We start from the raw sequence: 12,734 nt of genomic DNA on the forward strand, positions 1-12,734 counted from the left end.
AGAAACTCAGATGGGACAGTCAATAAATATCTTAAAGTCTCTAACCTCAATTTATAATCAGGAAAATACAAAATAACACCATAACATTACACATTCCGCAGACCAAAAAACAAATACATTCAAAAGTCGGTAGCAAGAACGTGGACTTTTGGAAACTCTCATATACTTTTCTCTCTCTCTCTCTCTCTCTCTCTCTCTCTGTGTGTGTGTGTGAGAGAGAGAGAGAGAGAGAGAGTGTTTTCAATTCCATTTCTCTCTCACATTGCTTTCAAATCAGAATTGAGCTGACCTCACCATCAGTTCCAAAGACTATGAATCATACAGGAGATGACTGCCCACCCTTCTCATGTGGCGCTGAGGTGGATCCGAACCACAAGAAGTGGGGCCTTTGAGTAAGCAGAGCAACTCCTTATGCACGGTGCCATCAGTTTCCTCATATACAACAACCTTACCCCATTGGAATTGAGCTAATTCTGTATTCTATAGGACAGAGAACTTCTTTAAAAGGCTTCCAAGGCCGTACATTTTTATAGAAGCAGACTGCCACATCTTTCTCCTGCAGAGGAGCTTGGAGGTTCAAACCATCAGCCTTCTAGTTAGCAGCTTAGAGCTTAAGCACACCACCACCAGAGCTCCTAGATACTACTTACTAGTAGGAGTCCATGTTGGAAACAAGAAATTTTTATAAGATCTTGCTGTTATTTGATAATTATGTTCTATGACCCCCCAATTCCACTCTTATTTATATATCATCAGTGTATACAATGATGCACATTTGTATCACAGTAATACTCTAAAGAACGTTCATTTCAAGAATGTCATTAATATTCTAAAGAGGGGAACAGCCCACGTTCTCCATCGACAGCAGAATGGATAAATTATATAGAAATGTAGGATGAAAGTTATACAAGTGTCCAGGTCTTTCATTCATAGGGTCGCTATGAGTCGACTATGACTCGACGGCACTTAACAACAACAGCATAGAGAGAGATCAGTTGGTCTATTGGACAGAAAGTGATGCTACCAAGCCAAAGGTGGATGACTCTAATCCGTGAACCTCAGGCATGCTTTTAATTGTTTTTTGGTCAACATTCTTCTAGGTCATATAGCCCTGGTCTGTCTACTTCCTGTACAGAGGTAACTCGTGGTTGCTGTGATGCTGAACACTGTGACACTGATGTGCCAAATGTGATAATGGTTATCCATGATGGACGGTGTTTGGTGGAGCTCCCCAATTAAAACAAGCTTAGAAGCAGGAGTGGCATGCACTTCTGAAATGGTATGCCTCCGTAAACCCTATGATCCTGGAGAAAGGATGAAAATTATACAAGTGTTCAGGTCTTTCATTCATAGGGCCGCTGTGAGTTGCCTACAACTGATGGCACTCAACAACAACAATGACAACAATGAAAATTCATTTAGCAGTGGAAATAAACAGACATATCCAACAACAGATAATCTGCTGATTGAGAAGAGCAAGGTACAAAAGAACAAAGACAATAAAATTTCTTTCATTTAAAGATCAAAAGCAGGTCAATTAAACTACAGTGTTTGGGGAAACGGCACAAGTGTAGAATTATCACAAAAAGCCTAGGAATGATTGTTCTCAAAGTGAGACCAGTGAGGAGGGAGGGACTGAGCATGTGGAGTGGCTCTCAGGCCGGCTGGGCGCTGCTGGCATTCCACCTCTTGACTTTGGTGATGATTTTATGGGATTTCACCCATTAACACTTTTAAAATTATATATATATATATAGTCACTTTTCTGTCTATGTTCACAAAAAGAAACATTCCTGCATACTTCAGAAAAAGAAATTAATGTAGAGCAACGTAAGACAGAAACAAAACAAAAACGGTAGTTGGAATGACTTTTCTATCCCTGAAAAGAAAATTATGGGTTAGTCTGAAAGAGGCTGACTTAATTATGTGCTACTTAAAATTACCTGGATGGGAATTAAAACACAGCTATGGAGAAAGAGCAGGGCACTCTGGTGACCCAGTGAGTAGGGAGTTGCACTGTAAACCCAAAGGCAGGCTGTTTGAATCCACCAGCCGCTCTAAGGGATAAAGATGGGTAATCTCCTCTCACTCTACTACACAGGGTCTGAAAACCCACTGGATGGTCAGCTATGAGTTGGTTCCCACTTGACAGCATCTAACAACAACATGGAGAAAGGCAAGACTAAGAGGTTGAGGGTAGAAAGGTAGAAAGGGTAGAGGCTGAGGAAGAAAACATCAATGAAGACTTGTATGGGCAGCAAGAGAGGCTGTATTCAGGGGTTTATGTGTGGAACACTCCCATGAAAGGCAACCAGCTCCCCCTCTTCCTTCATCCTTCAAGACTCAGTGCAGATATGACTTTCTCTGTAAAGCCTCGCCTGCCTCCAGGGTGGTTAGTCAGCCTGTCTCAGTCATCCCTTTGCACTGTGCACTTTCATCACTGGCACTTGTCCTTGCCCTGTTGCAATGGTTTACCTTCCTCCATGAGCTCTCTAAAGGCAGTGAGTCATCTCTGAATCTGGCCAGGACCTTCCCTCCCTTCTAGCACTCAGCTCATTACCGTACAAGCAGGGTACCCTCAGCGAACGCACGCTGGATGACTGAGCAAACTTGAGAATGCTTTACCTTCAGCTGTAACTCCTTGTATCTCTTGGACATCCGAATGAGCAACTTCTCCCCACTGATCACAGCAGATTTTTCTTGGTAATACTGGACCATGGCCTGGGCAGCTTCTGTGTAAGCCATCTCTAAAAAGGCCTAGATAAACAAGAAGCATGCACGATGGGCTTTTAGACTTTAATAAGCTTCAAAAATTTCAGTACAAGGTAGAACTTCATATTTATTATGTTTAGTCAGGAAGAGGTAAAAATTAATAGATAGCATAGAATACAGATGTGTGCTTACAAATGGGGTGGAGGTGGGGAACTGACCAGATGGAGCACTAGAAAGCCTTCTGAGTATCTGGAAATGTCCTATATTTTGATCTGGTGGTAATTACAGATGTACACACACGTTAAAAATTTATGATGTTGTCCACTTAATATTAATGCACTTTAGAATATATATTTTGTACCTCTATAAAAGAAAAAAAAAATCAGTACAAGGAAGAGCTCTCTTTGATCTCGTCTGTTCAAAGAGACTCATTTATTAGCTTCAGCAAAAGAGCTCATCCTAAGACAGCCCCTCTCCTCATTCTCATGGTCACTAGACATAATTTCTTAATTATATATGCCCATCTTGGGCTATATCACACCAGGGAAGACCCTCAGGGAGGGGATGTGCTCATTAATCTCCAGTTCTAGGCCTTGATAACCTTGGAAAGCTCACAGTTTGGCAGTAACCATGGCAGTAGACATAAACCCTTCTTGCTGAGTCCTCCAAAATCCAGGGACTCACCGGGTCCATGTCTACAGGAAAGGCTGCATCGATATGCGTTAATGAGGAAAAGTCCAATTATGTTTTCACAGTCTCTTTCCTCTGTATTTAACTGGCTTAATAATACAAGTATAAAGAAAAGGCCTTCCCCAGTCAGTCTGTGTCTACTCCCGAATAGAGTGCTTTAACGGGCCTGTCATCTGTCCCAGTAGCTGCTGGGGTGGATTTGTTGCTGTGCCAGTAGTTTCTTAGTTTGTTAGGTCTGTATATTCTGACAATGTACTCATTCTGCTCTCTCTATGTGGAGAGGTGTGTGACAATCAAGCCCTCACTGGAAGCTCCTACCCCCTCCTTTCTTTGAGCTGAATTATCTCTTACAACAATCTAAACAAACCCATTCTCTCTCCTTCCCGTACATTCATGTTTGAATTTCAGACTGCCTGCTTCACACTGTCACAGTAGAAGTAAGACTCAGAAGTCAAAATTCTCTTGGGCTTTATTCCCAGTTCTTCCAACAAGCTTCCTCCACGCCTCTTCTTGACGCAGACATCTTAGTGTCTCTAGCTTTTACCTATCAGATGGGAATAATGTTAATCTAGTGAGTCTCACTGCATTTCTATTACAAGTTGCATCCTGGATATTGACCAAAACAGAATTTCTGAGACGAATGTATATAGTATGGTCCATGCCCATGATGTTGGTGGAAGACCACCGATGAGCAGGTGAGGCTCTGCATCTCCAAGGTTCATGCTTTGGTTAGGAAAAATCCTTTCCTATGCCTGCTCCTCTGATAAATATATAAAGTAACAATGCTGATTAAAAATAAAGAATAAGGTAGCCTGATTTCTGCCCATTCACTGCCATGGACTTCCCTTTTGACTTCGTTGGTGGTGCATGGCATTGAGTGAGAACTGACTCATAGTTGACCTTCCAGTGATGGTGGATTTGAACTGAGTGCCTTTGAGATTGCATTGCAGCTTCTTATCAAATGAAAACATAGTGAGTCCTCATGGGGAAAGGGCTCATAGTTCCTTAAGACATAGTAGGTGGCCACCAACTCCCATTTACTTTCCTACTTTGGGACCCAAGGACCTTACAGGCTAATCTCAAGCAGCAATAAAAATACCTGCTTTCAATCAGTTGTTGATTTGGCGGTTTTTTTGAGGGTGTTGTTTTATCTTTCTTCTTCACTGTCTCCAAACCTAGGCTTCTAAATATGAGAAGCTCAGAAGATAAGACTTTACAAGAGTCTAGTAACTCAGTGAGTCAAGTTCACAGATTTCAATTCTGAGGATTAGATTTTCTTCTCTAATGAGAAGCTTATTCCAAGGCATCCTCTCACCTCTGGGCCAATCACAAAAGGCTGTAGCCCTCAGAGTGGAGAAAAGATAAAGGGGAGAAAAACACTATCACCATCAAAGGCTCTTTATGTTACCTTAACAAAAAAAAAAGGAAGGAGATAATTACCCATCACCACTGTGTGGTCTAGTCCGAGCACTGGTACATGCGAGTGCCCAGACCTACCTGATTGGTGGACTTCATGAGGATGTAATTAGTGACCTTCCCGAAGGGCAGCCCCAGGTTAATGACGTCATTCTCCGTGCAGCTTCCTTCCGGGAGATTGCAGATGTGCACCACGCGGCCAGCGCCCTCTTTCCGTTGCACAAACTAGAGGGAATAAAAAGCAGGGGCTCGTCTCCAACAGGCATTTCCCTCTTTGCCTCGATTTCAGATACTCCTGGTGGTTCTCATGCCCCAGTGAGTCACCGCAAAGCTGCCATTTATAAAATGAGCGCATAAAAAAGAGAACTCAAACTAAAAGTCACTATTGAGGCTACCTCTTTACAGAAAGGGTTCACAGCATTCTTGTTAGTTTTTTTTTAAATTAATTTTAATGAAAGTTTACAGAGACTTAGGGTTTCCAGTCATTCACTGTTGCACTTTTCTCCCTGGCCACCGCCTTTCCCCCAATTCACTCTTTTCCTTGAAAGGAAAAAGAAAAAAATCTTTCATTGTTATGCAATCCCTCCCCTCCAAGTCCACTCCACTATGTAGCCTTCACTCTAGACTTCTGTAATGACAAGAACACTCATTCATAAGTCCCTTTTAAACAGTTCTCTCCCTCATCTGTTTCAATGCAATATATACATCATTCCTCCCCTCCTTTTCTGTCTTCCTTCAACCCAGATGTCAGTCCAGTTTTACAAGAATGGCCCTATGCAATATTTCTCCTTTTGCGACTGAGATATTTCACTCAGCATAATGTCCTCCAGGGTCATCCATTTGGCATAATATTTCATGAGTTCCTTGTTTTTTTAATGCTGCATAGTATTCCATAGTGTGAATATACCAGAGCTTCTCTATCCATTCATTTGTTGACAGGCACTTGGGTTGTTTCCAGTTCTTTGCTACTGTGAGCAAAGCCGCTGTAAACATGGGTGTGCATATATCTGCTTGGGTGGCAGTTATGGTCTCTTTAGGGTGATTCACAGCATTCTTAATGAGGAGTAATAATATTCAGGGCCCTATAAAGGACCAGAAACGATTCTTTTTCACATGTTGTTTGTCAGTGGGTGCATATTGACAGCCTCTGAGAACATGTTGTTGTGAGTTGCTGTCCGCTTAAACTCTGACCAATTATGACTCCATTCACAACGAACAAATGCCATGCAGTCCCGTGCCACTCCCCTGACTGGCCGTGGCTTAGATTGCTGTCATCCATAGGGGTTTCCTTGGCTGACTTTTGGAAGTCGTTCACCAGGTCTTTCTTCCTAGTCTGTTCTAATCTGGAAGCTTTGCCAAAATCTGTTCAACATCACACCATGGACAGACAGATGGCAGCTGCGCTTAGGTGCTCTGGCCAGGAATCGAACTCATGTCCCCAGCACAGCAGCTGAGAATTCTTCTACTAAACCACTAACATCCTTTTGAGAACATACTTCCACAACACTTAATAAAATATAAAATATACATAGTCTATCATCTTCTCATCTCAGTTTTGGAAATGGAGTCTAGAGAAATACAGGCCCTTGTGGGTTAAGACTTATATCCAAGGTTGTAAATGGCAATAATTGATGAGGGAGCAGAACATTTGAGAAAAACTCCAAATGTCCAACAATAGGGAAATGTTTGAATGAGTGATGATTCCAGCATACAAACCAATGCCATTTAATTGCCATTAAAAAGAGGTAAATATGCGCATATGGACTAATTTTCAAGATTAAGTTAACAAAACACAAACAAACCCAGTTGCCCAGTAGCATGAATAGTATGATTCATTTTGGTAGAAAGAAAAAAAAATTCCATGTACAAAAAAGGCTGTCTGAGGCAAACACTGCAACTTTTTGCTGGCGATTGGAACTGGAGGGCGGCATGTAGGGGTTAATGATAGGCTTGCTATCACTGTGTAGTTTGGAAATGTTCACAATAAAAAACCTTCAAGGCTATATCAACACAGGCAGAGAAAGGTGTGGGGGGAACATGGCAGCTCGTCAACACTGGTAATCTTCAGAGGGTAGACATGGGGACGAGGGAGGAGAGAGCTTAGTCTTTTCCTTATGTACTTCTCTATTGCTTGATTTAAAATTGTTTTAAAATTTCAGAAAGAAGGAACACGGTAAGGAATTGCAGGAGGCAGGTATGTGCACAGGGAACTCTGGTGGCCGAGTGGTTAAAACACAGAGCTGTTAAGAGAAAGGTCGGTGGTTGGAAGCCACCAGCCACTTCATAGGAAAAAGATGTAGGACTCTGCTCCTGTAGAGATGAGGGCTCTGGAGACCCTACAGGGGAGCTCTGGTCTGTCCTACACGATGACTAGGAGTAGGAATCGACTTGATGATAACGGGTTAATAAACACGCAATTAATTGTTTGGTTGCTAACTGAAAGGTTTCCAGTTAGAACCCACACAGTGGCTCCAAGGAATACCGATGTGGGGATTTCCCATAAGTATTGTTGCTATGCACCATCGAGCTGGAACTGACGCAGAACTGACCCTCCGGTGGGCTTTCAGAGGCTGGAAATCACATGGGAGCAGACTGCCATCTTTCCTCTGCGGAGCTTCTGGTGGATGTGATCCTCAGACCCTTGGGTTGGCAGCACAACTCCCTTACTGCTAGGTCACTAGCGTTCCCTCCTGTTAAGATTACAGCCCAGAAAACTCAATTGGGAAGTCATCCTCTGTCACATGTGGTCACTGTGGATCGGAAATAACTCAACTGCACTCAACAATAACACACGCACGTGCACCCACACACATCCTTTCACAGTAACTACTTGTGGTCTAGTAAAGTGCTTTTCAAAATGTTTTTTAGCCTGGAAATCTTTTCCTCGAAGAAAATTTTACTCATTAGCCCAATATATTCCACAAATAAAAAAAGGAAATGTTCTAGTCAAGCCCTGGGGTCCAGCACCCACTCATACCCCACACTCCCTACCTGGCAGCCCTAGAGGCACCTCTAAGGACCTAGTTGGGAACTCAAGATTTGGGCCATTTGGATCAAAGCTCCTGGGAGGAAGCAGTGTGTCTGCCTGGTTCCTGCAAACATCAATCAGAGCCTGAAATCTCCGGAAAGTTCAAAGATTAGTAACCATAAGTCAACTTAGCATGGAAGAGAAGGGTGCAATTCCCTAGCCCCGAAACCTAGAGCCTGTGTTTGCATAATCACCATTTTCTAGGGAAAATGAACTTCAACATCTAATTATATTTCCTGGTGGTCTGATTCTGCTAAGGTATCACACACAGAGGGATGGAGCCATGGTCCCCTCCCTAACAAGGGCTAATACTTGGGTAATTCCACCACGAAAAGCTTTCATTTGTCTCATCTGCGCTGAAGACAATTAGAGGCAGTATTTCCTTTTATGGTTCAACCCTGAATTGGAGAAACCCAAATACCCCCTTCAGACCTCTCCTCTGCGATGCCTCGAGGTCAAGCATTTTCTTACAGTGAAACCATTCTGTGTGAGGTACAGGCAGCTCCCTAAGAAGGCCAAGCCTCCTGCAGGGAAGATGGTGTTCCCCATCCTGGGAGTCCAGGCCTGGCCAACAGGCCTCCTCTGGAAGAGGTGAGCTCTTTCTCCTCATCAGGGTGAATGGTCCACATAATAGCACAGAGCTTTCAAGCAGGGCAGAGTGACCAGTCCTCCAGGATTACCAACAGGGGGCTGAGGTCGGGCACCCTGTTCAGGTCTTCTCTTAGCAAGGCATCTTCCTGACCCAGGTGGCTTTGTTGTACTTGACCTGCACATGGACAACAGAGCAGACACAGGGACGGGGCAGTTCTGGTCTCATTCCAACTCCTTGTCCAGTTGCCTAGTGACCAGGCCTTTCCTCTCCTTCTTTCCAGACTGAAACAACTTAAGAGGCTTTGAGTTGAGCATGTACTTAGCCACCGCTGCGGTACTGTATAAAACTCACCTCCCAAAGAACAAGGCCCTGTCCCATCACCAGGCAACACAGAAGGGGGTATTCATGTGCAGGCACACTTATAAAAGCATTGACACGAACGTCTTTTCAATTAAAGTCTTGACTCAAATTAAGAAAAAAAACAACCAAATAAACTCCCTGTGTTCCCACATAAGCAGTTTGATGCTGTACAGTAATTCCCAATCTGGGATGTCTACAGCCCTCAAGGGTTACAGTATTGGGGGGGGGAACCTCTGTATTATCTTTGACTTTTCAAAATCCCCTGCTGAGATTAGCCTTTGTGTTTCTTTACTCTGTCTGTAGTTGATCTGGAAGCCTGAGCGGTCTGGTCATGTCTTCGATGAATGAAAATGAGTAACTGATTATTCACTTACCTAGAAGTAAGCATGCAGGAGAAAGATGGACAATCAACGTCCGTGCTACTCCGTGGGTAAGGACTTGACCACTAACCAACAGACTGGAGGTTCAAACCCACCAGGTGCTCCACAGGAGAAAGGTGAACCTAAGTTCTTCCAGAAAGATTTACAGCCTTAGAAACGCCATGGGGCAGTTCTTCTATGTCCATTAGGGTCACAGGCTCAACAATAGATGTAGTTGGTTTTGATAGGAGTGGAGACCTAATGGCATTGTTGACCAAGTAAGTGTTAGACTGTTAACCAAAAGGTCAGCAGTTCAAAGCCACTAGCTGCTATGAGGGAGAACAATGAGGTAGTATGTTCTCACTAAGAGTTACAGCCTTGGAAACCCGACGGACGGTTGCCAGGAGTGGGACATGACTCAACAGCAGTGCATTTGGGTCTTTCTTTTCTTTTTAAATTAATTTTGAATGAATGTTCTTTTAAAATTCATTTTAATGAACGTTTACAGAGATTTTGGATTTCCATACATTCATTGTTGCATTTTTCTCCCTGCCCATCCCTCCCGCATTTGGATTTTTCAAGTTCAAGATTCCCTGACGTAGTAGAAAGATGGAGCCTGGAAAGCCAGAGGACCCCAGTTCTAATCTTAGACTAGCCACTCCTTAGGTTTGCAAGGGCAAACTCAATTCTCTTTCTGGGTCTTAGTTCTCCAGTGTCTGAAGTAGGGGAGGTGGTCCATATCTTAAGTTCCTTTCAGTTGCAAAAGATCTATACTTATGTGGTTCTAAGTTTAAAATTCCACTCCTCCCAGAAACTTTGCCAAGCTAACCCTGAGATTTAGGATAATGATAGCTTTCCTCAACTGTGCTTGGCATAAATAGGAAACACATGTCTTCTCCACTCTCTGGCCCAGTCCACGCACTATCTGACCTCCCTGTGTATGTGACTGGCTGTTTTGTTTGAGGACATTGATTACATCCCCACATTGTGACAGCACACTTCATTGTAATCCATTCACTCCCTCTACCCTTTCCCTTTCTGCCTTTGCAGAGTTATCGCTGGCAAATAGCTGACGCCTTGATCCCGTGTGAGTGAATGCTCTGAGGACTGAGTGGAGTCCCTTCCTGATGTTATTGTTAACTTTATATTCTACACCCAACCAGTGGATTCTAGCTCACAGTGGCCCTTCGTTGGGTTTCTGAGGTTGAGGATATTAACAGGAAGCGACTGTATATCTTTTGCCTGAGAATCCAAATCCTTGGAGCTGGAGGTCTTCTGGTTAGGTGCGCGACATGCTCCCGGAGCAGTTTTTACCTCACAGGCATGTCTATTGTTTGGCGTGGCTGTCATGTTTACAGAAGCAGACTGCCACATCTTTCTTCCATGGCACCACTGGGCAGGCTTGAACAGCCAGCCTTGCATGTTAGTGAACCATCACAAACCACTTGAGCTACCCAGGGGCCCATGATATCCTGACTTGGGACAAATGTAACTGCACTTTGATTATGTAAGAGAAATTCCATGTTCTTAGGAAATTCATGCAGAAGTTAGAGATGAGGAGTCCCATGTTCAGCCCACTCTAAAATGGTTGGGGGAGTGGGGACGAATGCACATGTGATGAGAGAGAGAGAGAGAGAGAGAGAGAGAGAGAGAGAGAGAGATGAAAGAGAGATATGGTGGATAGATGACAGAACCCAGAAAGAGAACAGGGCAAATATCAAAACTAGTGAATCCGGACAAAGGGAATATGGGAGTTCATTGCATACAATGCTTCAACTGTTCCACAAGTTTCAACTATACTGAAAGTACCAAAAGTATATTTTAAAAGATGTGCTTCAGGGCAGAAGAGCCAGTGGGATTTGGAGAGAACTGAAAAATGTCACCAAGTCACCTTTCTTCAGTGAAGTGATAATGGAGTCTCTGCTCACATCCCACCTACTCCCCACCCCCATTCCCTCATCCCCCCCATTCCCACCTGCCTCCCAGGAGGCACACACATGCCAGGTGCACTTGAAACTTTCCAGCCCAAGGTCAGATCTCTAAGAGAGCTAAAGTGTCATGGGGATTGTAACTAAAGCCCTAATTACTAATTACATCTTTTCCCAGCCTGCAGGCCAACACTGACCTTAAACACCTCCACAGGGGACCCAGGACAGGGTCTGTACATTTTCACAGGCTGAGCTCAAACCAGCTGCTCCTCCTAAAGGGTTCACGTGGCTGGGTCCCAGACCTCTCAACTCAAAGCAAACCTTTTATCAACGGGGAGAGACGTCAAAGGAGCAAACCGACCCATGAAGGAAGATTCTAGACCTTTCAATGCCCTATGGTGCAAGCAGGGGCAGGCTTTGTGAGAAAATTCAAAGAGCGACTTCACTTCAAAGAATTCACAGTTACAAGAAAAACATGGCCCAGGGCAATAGGCCTGAGGTGGGAGAGAAGTCGCTCAAAGTACCTCCTCCAGCTCCAAAGCGCAGATACAGTTTTTAGTCAACTGGGTCTAGACCCACTTGGGCTCCTTAGGTGTGTGACCTGATTTCATCTGGCATGAAGCCTGTGTGTCTGTCCTGGGCTGGTGCTGAAACACCCTGCACACAGACCCAGGAGGAATGCTTATTCCTCGTAACATCGATCTCAGGCATACGCAGAGAGCAAACAGGCTTGGATTCCATCACCGTGGATGCGTAGACACACACCTTTATTGAACTTGCTATTATTTTATAGAGTCCAGGAGCTTTTCTTGGTGTCCTACTTGCCTACAAGTTTTGGGGAGGTTTTCACTTGCCAGGCAACTTTAACTTTCCCCATAAACCTCAGACTCAGAGAAGGTGAAAACATTCCTCATCACTGTGTATAAGACACTCAAAGCCTGGACAAGGTCTAAGGTACTTAACCTGTGCTTGAATAAATAATGGTAGACTTGCCACTGGAACTCAGCTCTTAGGGGAAAACCTGTCAATCAAGTATGAGAGAGAATTTATACAATAGATGGTGTCACAAAATGATGGGCTTTTATGCACCGATGTGGAAAAAGCAAGTACATAATAGAACTGCTTCCTCACACACATAACCACGTATAAACGGTTAATACACTAACTGCTACAACCAAGGCTGAAGACTGAGGTCCATGCAGAAGTACCTCAAAGGAAAGGTCTGGTTATCAACTACAGGAAAACTGGCCTTTGAAAACCCTATAGAGCGCAGTTCTACTCTATATATGTGAGGTCACTGCTGAGTCACAATTGGCTTGACAGCGATTGTTTGGTTTTTAGATTTAAAAAAAAAATGCTTTTATTAAATAAGCACATACCCAGAGACATGGCAGGCAGAGCTGAACAGTAACAGCAAAAGAAATTCTCCTGTTTTCCTGCAGGGATGGATTTTCCATTTATGATTTCTACACAGTTCAAATTCTTATACTAATTCATCATGTTGTTGTTGTTGTTATGTGCCGTCGAGTCGTTTGCGACTCATAGCGACTCTATGTACAATAGCCCTAAACCGTGCTCTATCCTGTGCCAATCTCATTGCCCCTGACAAACCCATCCCGAGTACCCCAGTCACTGAATCAATCCACCTC

General features: G+C 43.7%; 1 protein-coding gene across 1 annotated transcript in view; it reads right to left on the minus strand.

Annotated features, from left to right (window-relative positions):
• The window catches only part of RBM20 (RNA binding motif protein 20), a 234,933-nt gene that overhangs the window by 50,478 nt on the left and 171,721 nt on the right, over nt 1–12,734 (minus strand). The window contains exons 6-7 of the mRNA XM_006880169.1: nt 4,900–5,043; nt 2,626–2,757 (exon numbers count right to left, since the gene is read on the minus strand). Of these exons, the coding sequence (XP_006880231.1) occupies nt 2,626–2,757; nt 4,900–5,043 (276 nt within the window). The remainder of the gene's footprint in view (nt 1–2,625; nt 2,758–4,899; nt 5,044–12,734) is intronic.

This window comes from Elephantulus edwardii, unplaced genomic scaffold (assembly GCF_000299155.1).
Source record: "Elephantulus edwardii isolate Elephantulus edwardi_28Jun2011 unplaced genomic scaffold, EleEdw1.0 scaffold00006, whole genome shotgun sequence".
Lineage (NCBI taxonomy): Eukaryota > Metazoa > Chordata > Mammalia > Macroscelidea > Macroscelididae > Elephantulus > Elephantulus edwardii.